This window comes from Coffea eugenioides, chromosome 9, assembly GCF_003713205.1.
Source record: "Coffea eugenioides isolate CCC68of chromosome 9, Ceug_1.0, whole genome shotgun sequence".
In the NCBI taxonomy this organism is placed as follows: Eukaryota; Viridiplantae; Streptophyta; class Magnoliopsida; order Gentianales; family Rubiaceae; genus Coffea; species Coffea eugenioides.
The window spans coordinates 40566693-40589648 of NC_040043.1; the positions used below are offsets into that span (position 1 = coordinate 40566693).

The window sequence follows — 22956 nt, forward strand, 5'->3', positions numbered from 1 at the left end:
TACTAAGAAACATTATAATCTTACTTATCACAATTCACGATCTTGTAAATCACTTATCACATTCAAGTACTAAATATCACGCCAATCCAACTTATCAAATAGTCATGGTCCAGTGGTCCAGTAGGGAGTTAATCGCGTAACCGGATAAAACAGGCAAAAGGCTTGAAATCGGACGTAATGTCCCAGATATTTGGAAGAAATTCAGGGTATAGTGAAGCTTCAAATCAAAATTCATCCCTGGTGGTGCTGGACAACACAACAAGCTAGCACAACGGCTATGCTTCACCAAAGAATTTCAGTTCAGTAAGTTGGCCCTGGTGGTGCTGGACAACACAACAAGCTAGCACAACGGCTAAACTTCACCAGAGAGCCTCCGTTCAAGTATTTCATCCCTGGTGGTGCTGGACAACACAACAGGCATGCCTCGCCAGAGAATGGCGGTGCTGGACAACACAACAGGCAATGCCCCACCAGAGAGGTTCAGTTCAACCGCTACAGAAAAGTAGTAGCCGGTCTACAACCACATGAATACGAATAAGTTCAAGAGTAGGGTCAAAGCAGTGTTCAATCAATAAGTTCAAAAGCAGAGCCAATTTCTTCAGGTTCATAGTGCGCGAGTACGAAGAAGTTCAAAAGCAGGGTCAAATATTACAAGTTCAGGGAGCATGAACACAAGTTCAAGTTCAAGGATCATAAGTACAGGTAGGAACAGACTGGCCTAACCTCTGTCCAGCAATTCACATTCTTAAGCAGTCACAAATCCTAGTCCACATTCCATATATTCAGTCAAATGAGGTCCACTAAGGATACGTAAGGCACCTTAGCCTAAACAGGTTCAAGTTGCAAGTAAGCTCAATCTCATCGGTCTCAGGCAGTTCAAGATTGTTCACCAAACCAACAAAATACTACTGGAGAGTGCAAACTTCCTAAAATTGAAATATGGTCACAGAACCAATCATCATATATGTTGCGCACAAAAAAATCTCACCAAGTTCCCGACTAGGTTAATCCTTAATACACTGGTAGATCTGATCTTCGGGTTTATTCTCGATTCATTTTCAGTACTAGGGACCTTTTCCATTCCTGCTGCCCTACTTAATAGAAGTCTATAATCACAGAACAAGGCATATTTAAGCACGAGCTAACAATTATACAAGACATATACACCGGACAAGACATATACAAGGTATAAAAATTTGTTTGAATCGGAACATGATTCTTTACAGGTATCAAAAATTATAGCACGAGCTAAAGTCACAAAATAAGGCCAATATGTCACAGATAAAAGCTCATGTAAGCAGGAGACCAAAGCCTCAGGACGTGCACCACCCTTCCTAGGCTATAGTTAAACCCAAGGGTCCAATTATTGCTAATTTCAATCAAATCACCTACCCTTACGATATCCAATCAATCCATAACACCAGTTGAAACCAAAGGTTATCCTTTCGAAGTTCAAAGTTCAAAATCTGGAATAAACAAGCGACTAGCAAAAATACCATCATCTTCAAGAATAACCAATCTTAGGTTCTATAGTAAAGTCTCAAGTTCCAAGTTCAAACCCAAGAAACAAGTACAGCTGGCTAACTTACGTGTCAAATAAAACCAAGTCACTTCACACTAACCCCATGCTCTTGCATGCGGTTACTTTATATCTCAAAGTCCCTCAGTCCGTACACTTAAAGATAGGTTTACCCTTCTAGAAAGTCAAGAATTTTAAACCATAAGTAAAGTATATAAAGTAACCCGAAACTTATCAAGTTCAGGAGTTTCATTATAATTCCAATAACTCGCCATTCTTTCGAAAACTCAAGATATATTTGTTTTTCATGTAAATCAGAGACAAATTCAAGTGCGAGAATATGCCGGTCTACAATCAAGGAGAAAACTTAGTTTAGAAAATTTTAACCGTATCCACCCACCATACACAAAATTCAACAACTCATCAGTTATTCAAGTAAAATTCACATTTTTTTTTGTTTTTTTTGTTTTTTACTAAAATCGGCAAATCATCGCTTGCAAATATCTAGGAAGTATACAGGCAGAAAATGCATTTTATTCATTTGATATTCTTTTATCTTGGTTCAAAATCATCATACGTGGAGGTTGGCCAACAAATTTCGGTCTCTTAACCCCCATAGCCAGTAATATAAATACCTCAACTCTTGCCATGCTTCGAGGTATAAGGATAATTCAAAGGCGTCTAATCTTTCACTACAATTCTCTCATCCCATATTTTCCTTCCATATAAATCCCAAGTAAGAAACTCCCACATAATCAATTTCTGTAACCCCTAGGATACGACAGATCCTCGTTACATAATATTCAAATTAATCTCACAGTCAGGCATCCTAATCTTTCACTCTAGGATACGCTACAGAGATCTGAAGCCTAAGCTCTGATACCAATTGTAACAGCCCCACTTTCCCCTAAGGCGAACCAAAGGGGTTAGCGGACTGCCTGCCCAGCTCTCGCCAGGACTACGGATCAGTTCACGTCGATCTAATACGTTCCGGAACATACCCACGCGCGTAAACAAGCCACAAGAACCAAAATAACAAAATCATAAGAAAAATGAAAACGATGACTCATGCCTGGAATAGTGGAATCCGAGATCCCACCAAACCTTAATACATAGCCATTCAACATTTACAACCACATCGGCATGTCAAAAACTATTCATCATAGGCATACAAGGTTCGGTTTGCCAGTCCAAAAGATGAACCCAACATACATTAGGGTTTCATGCAAAGAGCTATCAAAATAGACATATACATGGCTCAATTTGGCAACCAACAAGTATGAGCTTCCAAAAGTGATTATTTTCCTGTAAGGAAAACAAATGGAATGGTGTGAGCTAAAGCTCAGTGAGCAACTATCACACAATCAACCAAGATCACTTAAGCATAATCGTTCATTGCAAATATTCAAATAAGAAGCAAAACAAATCGGTAAAAGGATACGGTCGGCTCTCAGGAGCCCATTTCCACGCTTACATTCTTGATCCAAACTCATTGACCCTCCGTCAATGTTAAAAGTACCAAACCGTAGACCTCTCTTCACTTCCATTCCTTCCACCCAACATACCCCAACCGGGCCCGCACTCCAAGCAGTAACTTTAGGTGATACTCGAGTACACCGGAACCAAGGGTCTCATTACCACAAGATTCTCATTTCAGTCCCCGTGGCTAGTCAATTTTCACGATCAAGCCCTCGCTGGCTCGATTCGAGTGACTCCCAACGGGGTTGAGCTCAGTAGTACAGTAGGGTCGTTGGATACTCGTCCAACCGACACCCAAACAATATCAGTACAGTCATTCATAAAGCAGTACAGTAAGACAGTGAAACAGTACACAGTCGTTCACAAGCATAAAAGGAATGAGGGCGGTCAAGTACACCCTCACCCTAATCATTTCCAATAGCCAAACAAGCCTTCAAGGCATCACAATCACATATAGCAAAGCCACTTTATAAATCCAAGTGAGTAGTATACTCACCAAGTAAGCAAGTGAGGTTTCATGCACCGTCGTCCCTAGTACGTCGTGCACTAACGTCACGCCCTAGAATATGTAAACAAATACCATAAGACTCGATAACGAGTCATAAATCCAAGCCAAACACAACCCCAATAGGGTTTCATATGCATATATAGGTATATAAGCAAACCAGAAAATCAAGACATGGAACTCATTTGTCCCAACAACAAAAACAGTTTTTGGCCTCCAAATGCGGTAATGGCACAAAATGCGCTACGCTTATTGGATGAGGGCGTAAGACCCACCGTTTCGAAGCTATGAAACAGGGCTAAAACAATGAATAAGGCCTCTCAGTCCAAATCCTAGCACAACTAGGTCAAAAATGCAGAAAACCAAGCCAGAACCGTAATTGCAGGTTCCCAAATCACACAAAACTGTAATCAGTCCAATTCAGTCTATACAGGTCCAAATGCATTGATTCAAAAGGCATATGAAAGCTAAGACATCAAGCTACATTTCATCAGGAGACACCAACAACCAAATCCAAACCAATTCCAGTCAAAATAGACAATTACTATCGCAGTTCGCACATTCTGTTCACCAAAAACAGCAACAGTAAAAATGGCATAAATCACTCTATACTACTCCAAATGCCCTGAAATTGTTCAGGCACTTCATACTCATCAATACCTACAACTTTCATGTTTTGAGCAAAGTCCAATTCGGCCTCTATCTATGACCTAAAATTTCGGACAGATTAGGGGTTCATGAACCCTAACTTTTCACATTTCATTCCAAACCCAAAATTGATTGCATTTATCAACAATTCACACCCACTAGAGTCAAAGCCCCTTATTACCAACCATCAAAAACAACCACACCATCAAGATCATATGAAACCAGAAAATTCCTCAAAAAATAAAAAACTCAACCAAATCACTTCAAACCAAGAAATAAATCACATATACCATCACCCAAGCTACTTCTAAGCATAACATAAACATCATTAGGTGTAGTAGGGTGTTCAAGCATCACTTACCAAGAAATTAAGAGAGAGGAAGATGTTGGACACCTTAAGTCTTCAAACAAACTTCACTAAACTACTTCCTAGCACCCAAGGAAGGAATTTTATGGAGTAAAAACTAATTTAAGCAAGTAGTTTGGATGATTTGAGCTAGGAATTTGCCAAGATGTTGAAGAGTTTTGTCTTTCTTCTTGCTAGAGAGGTTCGGCCATCAAGGGGTGAAAAATGGTAAGTTTTTTGTGAATTTTGAAGATATTTAATCCATAAGTCAAAAGGTCAAAACCATGAATAGTAAATCATAAAGTCCACCCAATAGAAAAATGACACATGGCATCTCATTAAATGCAATTCAATCCTTTCTTTTCTCTCTCACATCAATCACCTCACACTCCTTTACTTATCCATTAACACCCGATAAATTTCACAGTATCCGAAACTTAATCTTATTGGCCGAATTTTTCCGAACTTTTCACACTAGTGGGTCCCACGTCCATATTCGATCCGTAATTTCTCAAAAACTACCCAATGCTAGAAAAATCATCTACAAACTATAATTACTCATAAAATCCACCAAGAAAATATTCCTAGGCCAGAAAATGCAGAAAACATGCAATTAAAGGGGAAAACCCTAGGAAAAATATTAGGGAATTTACGGGTTCTCACACTCTCTCCCCCTTAAAAGAATGTCGTCCTCGACATTCTAACTCCTATATAACGCCGGTCAAGATATCGCTCAAGAACCAATCAAGCAGTAGAATTCCATCTCTTCTAACTCGTATTCACCAGGTCCAATTTGTTTTTCCCAAAGTCAGTCAAATACTAAGAAACATTATAATCTTACTTATCACAATTCACGATCTTGTAAATCACTTATCACATTCAAGTACTAAATATCACGCCAATCCAACTTATCAAATAGTCATGGTCCAGTGGTCCAGTAGGGAGTTAATCGCGTAACCGGATAAAACAGGCAAAAGGCTTGAAATCGGACGTAATGTCCCAGATATTTGGAAGAAATTCAGGGTATAGTGAAACTTCAAATCAAAATTCATCCCTGGTGGTGCTGGACAACACAACAAGCTAGCACAACGGCTATGCTTCACCAAAGAATTTCAGTTCAGTAAGTTGGCCCTGGTGGTGCTGCGACTGCAAATGATCGATTGTACAATATTGATTCAAATTGGGGCAATTTTTTTTGAAAAGGTTTTTTTTTTAGGTAAGTATTCAAGAACTTTTTCATGCACAAACGCATCTTTTATCACCGTTAGCATCGAGTATTGACTCACTAACGTGTGTTATATTTTTTCATATCCGTTAGTATCGAGTATTAACTCGCTAACGTGTGTTATATCTTTTTCATATTCGTTAGCATTTGGTTCAACCCACTAACGTGTCTTTTATGACCGTTAGCATCGAGTATTGACTCACTAACGTATGTTATGTTTTCTTTTTCATATTCGTTAGCATTGGGTTCAACCCCCTAACGTGTCCTTTATTACCGTTAGCGTCGAGTATTGACTCACTAACGTGTGTTATATCTTTTCATATTCATTAAAATCGGGTCTAACCTACTAACGTGTCCTTTAGCATCGAGTATTGACTCACTAACGTGTGTTATTTTTTTCATATCCGTTAGCATCAGGTCTAACCCATTAACGTGTCCTTTATCACCGTTAGTATTGAGTATTGACTCACTAACGTGTGTTATATCTTTTCATATCCGTTAGCATCCGGTCTAACCCACTAACGTGTCATTTATCACCGTTAGCATCGAGTATTGACTCACTAACGTGTGTTATTTTTTTCATATCCGTTAGCATCGGGTCTAACCCACTAACGTGTCCTTTATCACCGTTAGTATCGAGTATTGACTCACTAACGCGTGTTATATTTTTTCATATCCATTAGCATTGGCTCCAACCCACTAACGTGTCTTCCAAATCTCGGCAGGACCGAATTTTTATCCCACTAACTGTATTTATCTTGATTGGATTTGGGCTTTGTCCCACCAACATTGGCAAGATTGGGTTCTATCCCGCTAACCTTTTTACGTTTCAGTGCAAGGTAGAATAATTGCAGGTAAGCATTTGGTGTTTACGTCTTTGTCTCGAATTTTTTCAAAACTCAGACAAAGAGAGGCAAGTTGTAGACACCAAATTTTAATTTAGATTTATTTATTATTATTTTAGTTTTTGTTATTAATAATCAGCCAGTTTTACTTATTAATCTCATGATTTTATTTTAGACATTTCTTTAGCATTTTGGATACAATTTTTTTTTAATTTTATTTTTATCGATTGAATGTGTTTATTATTCATTTCTTGCTTAATTAATCGCTTAATTTTTATTTTTAGACATTTTTATTATTAAAATTTTTGTCGAAAAAAGAAAATTGTCCACAAAATGTGCTTTAATTTATGAAAATTTGTTATTTGTTTATCTTAAATTAATTGAAATTTTAGTTAAAAATAAAAGGAAAAATCATCAATCAAATTCAAAATTTATTTTTAGCATTTATTTGACTTTTGTTGCTTTTGTTTTATTTCAATTTGTTGTTAAGAAAATCATTTCCTTATTTTTGTTGGTAATTAAGTTATAAAAAAAAGGGGCTGGAGCAAAGGAAGTATGGCACGCGCGCTGCTTCCCACTTAGCTTCGTACGAGCAGCTAACCAAGCAAGATGGCTTCTGCGTTTTTTTTCCAGTTTTCACCACCAATTTCTCTCATTTTTGGCTCCGTTAGATTGTGTTTGTACAGGCCATCTAATGGCTTAGAAATCATCAAGGGAAAATGCAGCAAGTCTGCATCGTAGATGTTAGGTTTTGAATGCCTATATAAAGCTACGAAATGAGAGGGTTTAAGGGAGAAGAATCAGGTGACGGCTGAAGGTAAGATAGAGTGACAGCTGAAAAAAAAAATTTTTGGAGGGGGGAAAAAGGGAGTGTGACGGTTGAGAGGAAGATACAGAGTGAGGGAGAGCCGAGGTAGAGAGAAAAACAGAGAAGGCTAAGAAAGAAACGGGAGTGACGTCTGGAGGAGAGACTGAGAAAAGTGAGAGGAGGAGATCGTGAGAGTGAGCAAGAGAGCAAGGTAGAAGAAGAGAAAATTCTGGTCGAGTGCTGTTCTTAAAGGGACGAAGGAGCCATTGGAGCTGCTTCCTATTGCGAGAAGTAGAATCATCTTCATTTCATTCCACTGTTATCGCCTACGAAAAAGAAAGAAAGCACTTTCAAACTAAATTTTATCTTGTCCGAGAGCTGCGGAAAATTTGCAGATGAAATCACGGAGGAATCACTTTAGCATGCTGAAAGTTTTTTTTGTTGTTGCAGAAGGTTGTTCATTGGTAGCTTTGCATGCATTTTTGCATGAAAAATGTTCAAGAAATTATACTTTAACCCCTTAATTGATGTCTAACGCTACTATGGCCTATAAAATTGGAAAAACTAATTGATTTGGTCCCTCTAACATGTTACTTCTTTCTTTAACATGACTTAATGTAGACTTTGGATTGATTTTATTGAATTTGTGTGATGTTTTAAAGGTTTAATATTTGTTAATAGATTTATGATTTTCGATTTGGTTTTTTAGTAGAATTTTGGATAATTTGTTGTTTAAATATAATGAATAGGTTTCAACTCCTCTTTTGTAAAGTCTAGCATTTGATTTTGGTAGATTCCATTTTGAGTCACTAATTTTAGTACCTCATCTTAGAACTTCTTAATTATTTTAATTAGGTTCTTTTCCGCTCTAATTTCTTGCATATAGATGATTTCTTTTATAAAATACGTTAAGTGATTTCATTTTGTGTTTAATTTTCATTTCATGTTTAATTTTCGTTTCACGTAATTAATTGTTAATTAAAATGATACATTGACCCCTTTTTATTATTTTGGAGGGTAAATAAGTAACTCGTCCCATTAGAACATCAACTCAAGAGAGGTACACTCTACCCCTTATTTTCTAATTTATTTGACCTTATGTGTTCCTATGTGACTTTTTGTGCTTAATTGCATGCCTTTTGAATGTGTTCATTTTATTTATTTATTTATTTGCTTTATTTGTTTTAATTTTTGTATATTTATTTAAATTTAATTTGTAATTATTTGGGAAGGCAATTAAATGCCACAATTGTAATAGTTAGGTATTTATTTTAATTATTTATTTTATTTCCCCTTTTAGATTGTAGTAGGGCCCCTCCTAATGTAATAGTTAGGGCTTGTTTGCTTTAGTTGTTTGGTGTGATTTACATGCTTACGTACTATGTGTTACCGCTTTCTTAGGGCCTTGCATCTAGATATCATGATTATGTGTTATGTGTTTATGTGATATTATGTGGTTATATGTTTTTATTAAGTTTTACATGATTAATTTAGTTATAATTAATGTAACGTGTTATCACACTAGTTCAACGCTAGTTGTGATCCATTTCTCGATACCACACTAGTCCAACGGTAGTTGTGGTTCCCTTGTCTGATTTCTCACTAGTCCAACGCTAGTGAGAAAGTAGAAATAAGGGCTAGTCCAACGCTAGACCCTTAGGAGCCCTTCGAGCGTTAGATCATGATTGTGTGATAAAAACACTTCATCTCATGCATATCCTAGGGTCTTTTATCATTTTTTTGCATGTCTCCTTTTTTTTTTTTACTTATATTCCCGATCTAATAATTCCCCCTTTATATATAAATACTCCCCCTATATATATATGTATTTTTTTCACATTTCCCTTATATATCCCCTCTTATATCCATATCCCTTATTTTCATAATTTTGTTTATATAATCTTATGTATGAGACATGACACTAGATTTGCATTTCATATAGAGAAAATTAGAGATAGATTAGTACATTTGCTTGATTAGATTAGGAAAACAACCCCTTGAGTATGGGATATGGACGAGTTTGGCTTTTTAACCTTAGCACGCTCATATTCCCTCTGCTAAAGGGAAAATTGAGTCACGAACATTAGTCCTCCATACCCGACATGATGTATTCCTTTAGGACATGTATATTTGTATCATTATAATTATCCTTATTATTTTCCTTTTCTTTTCTTGGAATCTCATATTTTTGCATTATTCGTGACCTCTTCAAAAAGTCTTTATTGGGCGTCACAATTAATGTGGTTGGTACTAATTAAGTTTTGAAGAGAAATTCCGACCCCCCGACACCCTCTTAGATCTAGGGTTTGCATCCATATAATACATCCAAATGTGATAAATCTTTAAGTTAAAAATAAGAAAATTTTTGACTAAATCACGCAACTAGTCTTGGCTAGGTCGAAAAGGTGTCTCGAATTTTTATCCTTGCCTTCCCTTTCTTCAAATGTGACTCCCGAACCTTTTTCTTTGATTTACGTAGATTATGAGTCGTTTAAAAGGGGTTTTTCTACTTTTTTCTTTGAAAAATTCATTTTTTAGGTGATTTGGTACACCTTAACTGAATACCAAGTGGCGACTCCGATTTTTATTTCAAAAACTCTTTTTAAACTATAAGTTGGACCCAAATCGTCGCATTACAAGTCCCATTTAGGCCCATTTTCTTTTTAAATCAAAAATCATTTTCCAATCAAAAATTAAATCAAAACTCATTTTTTCTAAAACTAATTATTTATTTTTATTTTTTTAAAAATGGGGCGCGACATCTGGCAACTCCACTGGGGACTTAGAGAGTCCGAGCAAATTTGATTTAGTCAATTTTTTTCTTTTTTTAACCTTTTCATATATCACATTTAGAGGTTTAGTGTTGCATTTTTCCTTTTTTAGGATTTTCTTGCATTTCACACGTACAAATCGTCTCGATATCCGTATGTGGTGATAAATGATGTGTTTATTTCCTTTTATTTACTTAGATGTATTGCTCTTGCATTTTGGGAGGGGGGTTAGCCACCCTAGAACCGTCGCCCGCATTCTATGGTATTCGATCCTTCCCTTCGATAGGAGCACTTCATACGTGCATACGCTTTACTTAATATCCCTCATTTCTTTTTTACTTTTAGTGGCTTGTCACGCCACTCCACCCTATTAGGATTAGGCGACCAACTTGGACATGTGATCGTGACACGATATGTGCGTAGCATGATATGAGGGGTCACTCAATTTTCTGCTTTAAACTTTGGGTTGATAGCCTTCTGCTTATGGTCGAAGGTTGAGGATTATTTGATAGATTCACTCAAACACGTAGCCGTGACACGATGTCGATGTGTGCGTAGCGGTGTTTGGGGAATCGCTCGACCCATCGACAAAAGGCCTCTTGGGGACCTGAGCTTATCGAGTCTAGATGCATTAGTGAGCTCCAACCTCATGCATCCATGATTAGATTACCTAGGTTAGAGTCGACTATACCCAACTAGGGATACTAGGCACGAAGGGAGAGATTCTACCCCTCTTTCTTTAATTTTCTTTTTACTTTTGTATCATCTAATTGCCTAACGTATTATGTGTTATCTGTTATCTAACATTTCCTTGTTTTCTCATCTATTGCATTCACGAACATTAGGAAATAAGAGATTTGACATGATCCTCTTCTAGAACCTACCATTTTAGATAGGTTATTGCATGTTTAAGATTTTGATGTATTGCATTTATAGGTTAATAATTGCATATTATTTTAGGCCCACCCTGATATACAAAGGGTCCCGTTAAGTCATGCTTTCGTTGCATATTTAATTGCTTTGATAAAATTGGCATCATGCATAAACCTTAGAGGGAATGCCATTTAGGGGATCTCACCGCCTTGTGTCTCGGATATGTAATCCAATGAGACTGGCACGTCTATATTTTTTGTACCATCCAAAGGTAGTGCACGAGGTAAGGTAGGATCCGATCTTTTTGAAGACGGTAAAGCAATTTTTTGCATATTAGAATATGAGTATCTAATAATCAACTTTTCGCCATTTTAATATAGTTGGTAAAACTCCCTTGCGTAAAGGACATTAATTTGAAGAAATTCACAAATAATTTCTCATTGTTGAGACGATAAATAGATCGAGACCAAATCTTGATTTTAAAAGACTCATAGACTAGTGCATTGTAATGATTTTTTGAAATTACCAGTGGACAGACAATTCAATCGATTTTTATATACCTTCAATTTCATACAATCTATTTGATCAATTTTTTCATTTCATCCAACCCATTTTATCCATTTATTTATTTCTACGCCAATCCGGTTAATTTTGAATAAATCATCAATTTCATTCAATTCATTTGACCAGTTTATTCATTTTTATGTCAATCTGGTCAATTTTGAATAAATTATCAATTTCAAATAATCTGTTTGGCCAGTTTACCCATTTTTAGGGTGATTTAACCAATTTTGAATAAATCATGAAATTCATCCAATTCATTTTATCAATTCATTCATTTTTAAGACAATCTAGTCATTTTTGAATAAATCATTCATTTGACCAATTTATCCTTTTTTAGGGTGATCCAATCAAATTTTTAGATAAATCATCAATTTCATCCGATCCGTTTGACCCGTTTATCCTCTTTTAGGGTTTCGATCTAAGGTTCACTGAATAACCTAGTCGAAACGTTGCAATCCTGTCAACAGTAGGCTCTTTCACACATCATTTTATGTGTCGATCAAAACAAGCAATTCATTCGAATTTTGTCCTCATTTTTAGAAAAAATGTCTCTTTTCATTCCAATTGGCCAAATTTTTCAAATTATTTTTCACTCAATAAGTTGGTCGGATTCATCAGGTATTGTATGTGCCTAACCTAGAGGATTGAATTTTCATGTTAGGCCTACCATTGGCACAAAAAGGGTCCCCCAATAGGACATGCATCCAAATTACCTCAATATATACTAACTCGTGTCTTTTTCTTTTTCTTTCTTTTCCTTTGGCAGCAGTTAATCAAAGGGGAATCTAAAAAGGATTTTTCTAAATTTTTAGATCATTACAAACATAGCTACAAGAAGAAACCCCATCATCACACGATCTCGTGGTCGGGTTTTGAGAAATCGTGTAAACATGAGTACGCACCTGGAATCGTCCGATAGGCCTGTAACGACATCATCAACTGACTTGGCGAATCTAAGAGCTCAACTGAGCGAAGTACTAAATACATTCAATGAGCTGAGTATGGAGGTGACCGCACAACGGCGTATGATTGATCAGTTGGTTGCTGGTAGCAACAGTAGTATTCAGCATAATCCCTTACCTGCTAGTCAACCTACCTACTCATATCCTTACCCATATTATCCAAACCCATGCCCTGTCAGCCACTCTCGACCTCAACCAAACTATGCAAACCGACCTATACTACCTGTCCCAATTTTTCAACCCAATTTTCAAACTCGATCTCGCCCTCCTTATAATCCAAGACTTGCTCAACCAAGTAACCGAACCTATCCTTTAAATCGTAAAATTCGAAACCCCACCCCATATCGAACCTTCACTAATCTAGGCCAACCCATTGATCAATTGTACGAACAACTCAAAATCGCAGAGAAGATTGGTACAATGCCTCCCAAAATCTATCGTTAAGGATTTCCCCGTGATTATGATCCTCAGGCTGTCTGCGCTTATCATTCTGAAACTCCCGGGCATTCCACTAATAATTGTAGGGCATTGAAGCATAAGATCCAAGACATGATCGAAATAGGAGATATAGTGTTAAGGGAAAAGAAAGAACAAGGACCGAGTTCAAGTACGAATCCTTTTCCTGAAAACAGGGACACCACTTTTAAGGCATTTAGTCCCAATGAGGAAAGTTGAAAATTCTGGAAGGGGCTGAACTAGTGAGATCCCTCCCTCTTGAAGGGAGTTTCGGTAAATGTGGGGAATTGTCTTTGATTCAAATCCATGAAAATCATGCGTGTATATTTTGTTTAACTATATTTTTTGTAAATAGTTTTCAATCAAGTGACTTTTGAAGACACATCTTATTTAACAAGTAACATACTGTTAAGTTTGATCTTTATTTTGAAATTCAATAAAATGTACAGTTTTATATATACTATGTTACTTACGCATTCTTTTCAGATGGCCAAGAATAAAATCCTCTGACCCTTTTGGACATCCCTGTTCCGAAGTTTGATGGTAGCAATATCTCACGAATGTAAGTTGGAATTTCAAAATGAAAGGAGTAATGAGAAGACATTCGAAAATATTTTAAAAAGGCCTGAATGGTATAAAGAGAAACTCGAGCCGAACTAGGGTCAATGTCAAAGGAATAAAATTAGCATTCATTTGAATGAAAAGTAGAAAAAGTGGCACAATAAGAAGAGCAAGCCACGACTATTCGAAGAAGGAGATAAAATGTTAAAATTGATTTTGCCAGTGCAAAGAGGAGGCTGAGGGCAGGCTAGCCTCAAATTGGCAAGGTTCTTTTATTGTCCAAAAAAGTATTGCCTGGGAGGCACTTGTTCTAGCAGTAATGGATGGACAATTTTTCCTTTAGCCGATCAATTCGGATATGTGTAAGAATTTCTTCATCTGATAAATACAAGTTTCCTTTTAGGGTTAATGCGAAGAATAGAATGAAAGTCAGGCCTTCTTCCTTTTCAGTTAGATATTTTATCTCTAGTTATCCCATTTGAACCTTTAGAATAAATTACTTCGTTTGGCAACCCCTGAGAATCGCAAACTCCACACTGGGGCAAGTTTGAGTTGAAAAAGAGAGGAGAGAAAAGAAAAGTTTCAAGAGATGAAAAATGATAGAAGAACAAAAGGAAATGAACAAAAGAAAATCTCAGTTAAAATAGACTGGGGCAAATTTTAAAATTTCAAAAGATGAATGGAATGAAGAGAAAATGAAAGATAAGAGAATCTCAATTGAGATTAAATTGGGGCAAGTTTTGGTTTAACCCTAAAAATAGGGTTAGTGCAACAATGCGATCTCAGATAATTTAAACCACTTTTGGAAATCCGCCTTCAAGCTTTAACCTTTTCTTAGCACCCTACCAAACCCCATTACAAAAGCGAAAGTCCTGGCTTCTGTTCTTTGCGTCACCTCTTTTAAGGAAATTTTCTAAATCACATGGCAAGTGATGTCAATACATCTTCACCCATTTTGCAAGGGAGGGCTTGTCGCACTAATGCCATCATTTCTTAAAACACGTTTCTGAATTGAGAAAAAGTATCGGCGAGATTTGTTCATCAGGTGAAAACCCGAAAGGGCACCTTAGAAAAAAAAAGAAAGAAGAGAAAAGAAAAAGAAAAAGAAAAATGGAAAAATGGAAAAATAAGAAAGAAAATAAAAAGGTGGCGTGGTGGTCTTAGTGAAAACCCGAAAGGGCGCTAAGGTAGGGTTTTATAAGGAAAAATAAGCTTGGAATGGAATGGTTGGAGACTCTGTTCATTGGAATTTCTCTTCACATCATGGTTCTGTTGCCAAGCATTGAACTCCGGAAGAATGATATCCAAAGTGTCTGGGTTTATCCGTATAAATTTTCAAGTTTACAGGATCATTTCTCTTAAATAATTTTCTTTCAAAATAAAGGATTGTTTTCATGTTACTGAGATTTTCATCAGTGTTGTGTAAATATAATATTTGTTTCATCTGTTTCATGGTTTCATTTATTTCTTTAGATTTATCAAATGACAACCCCTATAATATATCGAAATTACTTGGATACCAAATGTCATACTTTATTAGCGTTGGAAGTTAACGAAACTTGACATAGTTCACAGATCAAGGTTGGCTTCACAGCATCGAGGGAAAAACAATAAAATACTCATGTTTAAACATTTCTCAAAAGTCGGACGGATCGAATAGTGGTGGCATTATTTTGATTATTTCACACAGCAAAACTGGAGAAAATTATTTTTTGTAAAGTCATGAAATGCCGCCCAATAATTGAATACTCATGGTTCAAATAGAAGAGGAAGTGCAAATCATGGCCTTAAGGAGGAGCAACAATATCACACTGCAAATGATCGATTGTACAATATTGATTCAAATTGGGGCAATTTTTTTTGAAAAGGTTTTTTTTTTAGGTAAGTATTCAAGAACTTTTTCATGCACAAACGCATCTTTTATCACCGTTAGCATCGAGTATTGACTCACTAACGTGTGTTATATTTTTTCATATCCGTTAGTATCGAGTATTAACTCGCTAACGTGTGTTATATCTTTTTCATATTCGTTAGCATTTGGTTCAACCCACTAACGTGTCTTTTATGACCGTTAGCATCGAGTATTGACTCACTAACGTATGTTATGTTTTCTTTTTCATATTCGTTAGCATTGGGTTCAACCCCCTAACGTGTCCTTTATTACCGTTAGCGTCGAGTATTGACTCACTAACGTGTGTTATATCTTTTCATATTCATTAAAATCGGGTCTAACCTACTAACGTGTCCTTTAGCATCGAGTATTGACTCACTAACGTGTGTTATTTTTTTCATATCCGTTAGCATCAGGTCTAACCCATTAACGTGTCCTTTATCACCGTTAGTATTGAGTATTGACTCACTAACGTGTGTTATATCTTTTCATATCCGTTAGCATCCGGTCTAACCCACTAACGTGTCATTTATCACCGTTAGCATCGAGTATTGACTCACTAACGTGTGTTATTTTTTTCATATCCGTTAGCATCGGGTCTAACCCACTAACGTGTCCTTTATCACCGTTAGTATCGAGTATTGACTCACTAACGCGTGTTATATTTTTTCATATCCATTAGCATTGGCTCCAACCCACTAACGTGTCTTCCAAATCTCGGCAGGACCGGATTTTTATCCCACTAACTGTATTTATCTTGATTGGATTTGGGCTTTGTCCCACCAACATTGGCAAGATTGGGTTCTATCCCGCTAACCTTTTTACGTTTCAGTGCAAGGTAGAATAATTGCAGGTAAGCATTTGGTGTTTACGTCTTTGTCTCGAATTTTTTCAAAACTCAGACAAAGAGAGGCAAGTTGTAGACACCAAATTTTAATTTAGATTTATTTATTATTATTTTAGTTTTTGTTATTAATAATCAGCCAGTTTTACTTATTAATCTCATGATTTTATTTTAGACATTTCTTTAGCATTTTGGATACAATTTTTTTTTAATTTTATTTTTATCGATTGAATGTGTTTATTATTCATTTCTTGCTTAATTAATCGCTTAATTTTTATTTTTAGACATTTTTATTATTAAAATTTTTGTCGAAAAAAGAAAATTGTCCACAAAATGTGCTTTAATTTATGAAAATTTGTTATTTGTTTATCTTAAATTAATTGAAATTTTAGTTAAAAATAAAAGGAAAAATCATCAATCAAATTCAAAATTTATTTTTAGCATTTATTTGACTTTTGTTGCTTTTGTTTTATTTCAATTTGTTGTTAAGAAAATCATTTCCTTATTTTTGTTGGTAATTAAGTTATAAAAAAAAGGGGCTGGAGCAAAGGAAGTATGGCACGCGCGCTGCTTCCCACTTAGCTTCGTACGAGCAGCTAACCAAGCAAGATGGCTTCTGCGTTTTTTTTCCAGTTTTCACCACCAATTTCTCTCATTTTTGGCTCCGTTAGATTGTGTTTGTACAGGCCATCTAATGGCTTAGAAATCATCAAGGGAAAATGCAGCAAGTCTGCATCGTAGATGTTAGGTTTTGAATGCCTATATAAAGCTACGAAATGAGAGGGTTTAAGGGAGAAGAATCAGGTGACGGCTGAAGGTAAGATAGAGTGACAGCTGAAAAAAAAAATTTTTGGAGGGGGGAAAAAGGGAGTGTGACGGTTGAGAGGAAGATACAGAGTGAGGGAGAGCCGAGGTAGAGAGAAAAACAGAGAAGGCTAAGAAAGAAACGGGAGTGACGTCTGGAGGAGAGACTGAGAAAAGTGAGAGGAGGAGATCGTGAGAGTGAGCAAGAGAGCAAGGTAGAAGAAGAGAAAATTCTGGTCGAGTGCTGTTCTTAAAGGGACGAAGGAGCCATTGGAGCTGCTTCCTATTGCGAGAAGTAGAAATCATCTTCATTTCATTCCACTGTTATCGCCTACGAAAATGAAAAGAAAGCACTTTCAAACTAAATTTTATCTTGTCCGAGAGTTGCGGAAAATTTGCGGATGAAATCACAGAGGAATCACTTTAGCATGCTGAAAGTTTTTTTTGTTGTTGCAGAAGGTTGTTCATTCGTAGCTTTGCATGCATTTTTGCATGAAAAATGTTCAAGAAATTATACTTTAACCCCTTAATTGATGTCTAACGCTACTATGGCCTATAAAATTGGAAAAACTAATCGATTTGGTCCCTCTAACATGTTACTTGTCCCTCTAACATGTTACTTCTTTCTTTAACATGACTTAATGTAGACTTTGGATTGATTTTATTGAATTTGTGTGATGTTTTAAAGGTTTAATATTTGTTAATTGGTTTATGATTTTCGATTTGGTTTTTTAGTAGAATTTTGGATAATTTGTTGTTTAAATATAATGAATAGGTTTCAACTCCTCTTTTGTAAAGTCTAGCATTTGATTTTGGTATATTCCATTTTGAGTCACTAATTTTAGTACCTCATCTTAGAACTTCTTAATTATTTTAATTAGGTTCTTTTCCGCTCTAATTTCTTGCATATAGATGATTTCTTTTATAAAATACGTTAAGTGATTTCATTTTGTGTTTAATTTTCATTTCATGTTTAATTTTCGTTTCACGTAATTAATTGTTAATTAAAATGATACCTTGACCCCTTTTTATTATTTTGGAGGGTAAATAAGTAACTCGTCCCATTAGAACATCAACTCAAGAGAGGTACACTCTACCCCTTATTTTCTAATTTATTTGACGTTATGTGCCCCTATGTGACTTTTCGTGCTTAATTGCATGTCTTTTGAATGTGTTCATTTTATTTATTTATTTGTTTTAATTTTTGTATATTTATTTAAATTTAATTTGTAATTATTTAGAAAGGCAATTAAATGCCACAATTGTAATAGTTAGGTATTTATTTTAATTATTTATTTTATTTCCCCTTTTAGATTGTAGTAGGGCCCCTCCTAATGTAATAGTTAGGGTTTGTTTGCTTTAGTTGCTTGGTCTGTTACATGCTTACACGCTAGTTGTGGCTCCCTTGTCTGATTTCTCACTAGTCCAACGCTAGTGAGAAAGTAAAAATAAGGATTTATCCAACGCTAGACCCTTAGGAGCCTTTCGAGCGTTAGATCATGATTGTGTGATAAAACACTTCATCTCATGCATATCCTAGGGTCTTTTATCATTTTTTTGCATGTTTCCTTTTTTTTTTACTTATATTCCCGATCCAATAATTCCCCCATTATATATAAATACTCCCCCTATATATATATGTATTTTTTCCACATTTCCCTTATATATCCATATCCCTTATTTTCATAATTTCCTTTATATAATCCTATGTATGAGACATGACACTAGATTTGCATTTTATATAGGGAAAATTAGAGATAGGTTAGTACATTTACTTGATTAGATTAGGAAAACAACCCCTTGAGTATAGGATATGGACGAGTTTGGTTTTCTAACTTTAGTACGCTCATATTCCCTCTGTTAAAGGAAAAATTGAGTCACGAACATTAGTCCCCCGTACCCGACATGATGTATTCCTTTAAGACATGTATATTTGTATCATTATAATTATCCTTATTATTTTCCTTTTCTTGTCTTGGAATCTCATATTTTTGCATTATTCGTGACCTCTTCAAAAAGTTTTTATTGGGCGTCACAATTAATGTGGTTGGTACCAATTAAGTTTTGAAGAGAAATTCCGACCCCCCGACACCCTCTTAGGTCTAGGGTTTGCATCCATATAGTACATCCAAATGTGATAAATCTTTAAGTTAAAAATAAGAAAATTTTTGACTAAGTCACGCAACTTGCCTTGGTTAGGTCGAAAGGGTGTTTCGGATTTTTATCCTTGCCTTCCCTTTCTTCAAATGTTACTCCCGAATCTTTTTCTTTGATTTACGTAGATTATGAGTCGTTTAAAAGGGGTTTTTCTACTTTTTTTCTTTGAAAAATTCATTTTTAGGTGATTTGGTACACCTTAACTCAATACCAAGTGGTGACTCCGATTTTTATTTCAAAAGCTCTTTTTAAACTATAATTTGGGCTCAAATCGTCACATTACAAGTCTCATTTAGGCCCATTTCCTTTTTAAATAAAAAATCATTTTCCAATCAAAAATTAAATCAAAAACTCATTTTTTTCTAAAACTATTTATTTTTTTTTTAAAATGGGGCGCGACAATGCTATTTAAGATTTAGATTTGAATTGGATTTTTGTGAAATATATCTTTATATTGCTATCAAAATTCATTGTTGTATGTCAAAAGTTTAAAATATAAAGCTGTGTCCTGCTGATTTTTTTTAGCTCTCGATTTTTACATAAATGTCCATGGCATTGAACTTTGAGCATGTGACCATATGTACGGATTGTTTTCTTAGATTGATTTGAGTTATACACATGTTGATCTAATTGTCATAATAAATATAATAATAACAGTTAAATAATTGAGAGAAAAGTAAAAAGGACAGGAGTTCATGGCAATATATTTTAGAGTAAAAAACCTGGGGAGCCCTTAAACTATTGCTGTTGTCAACTTTTGGCCCCTCATCTAAATTTGTTTTCGATTGGCCCTTAAACAATAAAAAATGCATACTTTGAGAACTTCTGATGACTTTAAGCACAAGTCTGATCGGCTTTAAAGGGCATTTTTGTCCGTTCATGTTTGAACCGTCGGGACCAGCAACTAAAACAATATGAGCATCCTTTTATCACCAACTTCATCTTTTTCTTCTGCCAAAAAAAAAAGAAAAATTAGGGTTTTGTTGCACGTATAACATTGGAAACAACAAGGTGGAAAATGCCAAGATCAAATCCAATACCTCCAATATGTGGTTGCGGATTGAGTACCATTGTGAAAACGTCATGGACTCCACGGAATCCAGGTCGAAGATATGCGGAATGCCCGCTTGCTCAGGTAATGGATAGGAGTAATTTATTGAAGTTGTTAGTAATTGCTGTCAATAATTGTTGTTTGTTATGAATTTGGGTTAGGGATGCAAGTATTGGAAATGGATAGATGAAGAAATGTGTCCGCGTTCAGTGGAGATTATGCCTGGGTTGCTTTGGCGAATCAATCAAATGGAGAAACAACTCAAAAATGCCAAAGAGTCTGCACAAAAGTGGGAGTGCAAAGCAGCAAAATTGCAGACAAAGGTTCGAAGGTTGGAAATTATGGTGCAACGATATGCATCAAGGGAAAGGAAGTTTGCTGCAACTCTTGCAATCACCTACGGCTTTGTGTTAGTAGGATTTGCAGTCGGGTGGTTGGAAATTTAGGGAATAATGATCTATTGCAATTACCCCATAATGATGTATTATAAGCAAAGGAATGAAGAAAGTGGAACTGGAATAGAATGTACAAATATAGTTCAGGGGTGAATGGAAAAACATGTTTTGCTTTAATTGGATACAGAACGTATTGTGTTGTTGGTTAGATTTAATGTAAATGTGGTTTATTCTGTTTTTGTGAGCAATGTACAGTTGATGGAAAGGCATGTTTAACGTGTTATTGTGTAAAGCTAGAATAGTGTAAAACTGGAAAAAAAAAATGATAGAACACAGGGAAATCAAAGACCTTTTTGATTAAATATCAACTGCCAACATATAATTACATCATTAATACCAAGAGTCAAGTCACTTAATTAACAAACAAAAGGTGGTCCAACTGTATGTCATCTAAGAATAAACCAAAAAGACAAGTTATTTTCATGCTCTACATAGCAAGAGACAAGTCATGTTCTGCTCATCCAATTAGGAGCAAAAGTGAAAGCAAAAGCAAAAGGGCATCCAATGCCATTGACTAGTCTACAGATCTAATAGTTTGTTGAAGATGATGGCACATGTCCTCTGTCTCTTCCTCTTCCTGTTGCACCAGCACCCTTACTTTGAGTTTGATTGACATTTCTTCTTCCTCTTGTACCAGCAATTTCATCTTGATTTCGATTCCCACTTCCTCTTCCTTTTTCACCAGCATTTTCACTTTGATTCTGAGTACCATTTCTTGCGGCTCTATCTTTGCCCCATCTTTCTTTCCATCTTCCTACGGTAAAATGTGGCTGCTTTCCAAGATAAGCACAGGTGGAGTTTATCCAACCTTTTTCAGCATCAGTCAAAGTATTGTTTTTCTTTGTCCTGGAGGCTTGATTCTGGGGTGGTTGCCGCTGCTTCTGCTATTGTGTTGACTAACTGGAGGGTGGTGGCCGGTGTTGTTGTCTAGCCTGAGATGGTTGCTGTTGTTGGTTGTTCTGTGATTGATCCTGCTGTTGGGTGGGGTGCCTCGATTGCTGTCCCTGTTCTCTATTTGCATGAGAAGATTCAGGTACACCCTGCTTTGCATTGGAATTTCCTCTCCTTCCCTGAAAGTGTAAATTTGGCCAGATCAATATGTGATTAATGTACAACGAATATTAGTGAAAATTCAAATTTCATACTCGTTTGGACTGTTGCTTTTCTGAATTTTGGCTTTGCTATTGCTACTCAGCCCCTCTGTCTTTTGAACAAGTTGCAGCATTGTGGCCAGTCTCTCCACATTTTTTACAGCGCATCACAACTATCTTACGTAACTTGGTACCATTTCTCCTTTCCTCCGTTATATCCCTTCTTCTAGCCTTTTCGGCCTTCCAGGTTGTACAAAAGCGATTGGAGGATCCATTTCCAAATGCTCAGAATTAGGCCAAAGTGAGACCCTACTAATTGGCTCCAAGACATTCTCATAAATTTTAGCAAACAACTCTCTTGAGTAGCATGGGGCTGTGAACTGCATTGGATTTCTACTAGACACCAACATTGCAGAAATGACATGAATACAAGGAATCCTACTTATCTCCCAAAGTTGGCATGTGCATGTGTTTTTTCCTGAAATCTACTGCATATTGTGTTGCCCGAGGACCTTTGAATTGGTAGCCATACAAGCCATTCCAGATTGGCTCCCAAAGACAGGCCTGCTTAATTCTATCCTCAATCAATTCCTTGATTAGGGGCCCTACTGGTTCAGTCTATTTAGACACCGCTTCTCTTCTTTGTTGGATCCTCTGCATTAGCTTCTCTCTTATTTGTTCAAGCATTGATATTATTGGTTTGTCTCTGGCTTCAAGAATGAAGGCATTGAATGATTCACAAATATTGTTTACTAGCATATCACATTTCGTATGGACTGGAAAAAATGCCTTGCACCAGTGCCTGGCATGAGGTGTTTTTTCCACCAATTTAAAGGTCTCACAGTCAAAATCTTTCATGTCTTCCATGACCTTGTTGAACTCTTCCATAGTCGTGCTAGTAGCTATCTCCACATCTTGGCCTTTAAAGCTTTACTCGGATGTTTCTTTTTAAAATTTCTGTACATATGTTGTACACAATATCTATGCTTACTCCCAGGAACTATCTCAGACATAGCTCTGTCCAGTCCCTTTACAAAGGTAAAAAATATGAGTCAACACTCAAACTGATAAACATAAAAAATATCATTTTTATTGGAACAA

General features: G+C 36.1%; 1 protein-coding gene across 1 annotated transcript; it reads left to right on the forward strand.

Annotated features, from left to right (window-relative positions):
* The first annotated feature begins 20276 nt into the window (after positions 1-20276).
* Positions 20277-20755, forward strand: LOC113782579. The gene is made up of 2 exons (XM_027328460.1): positions 20277-20393; positions 20471-20755. Exons 1-2 carry the CDS (start codon positions 20277-20279, stop codon positions 20753-20755), a joined length of 402 nt encoding a protein of 133 aa, XP_027184261.1.
* The last annotated feature ends 2201 nt before the right edge of the window (positions 20756-22956 follow it).

Coding starts and splice junctions, on each gene's coding strand:
- LOC113782579 (XM_027328460.1), top strand. CDS start 20,277: ATGCCAAGATCAAATCCAATACCTCCAATATGTGGTTGCGGATTGAGT. Junction 20,394..20,470: donor CGGAATGCCCGCTTGCTCAG/GTAATGGATAGG, acceptor AATTTGGGTTAG/GGATGCAAGTATTGGAAATG.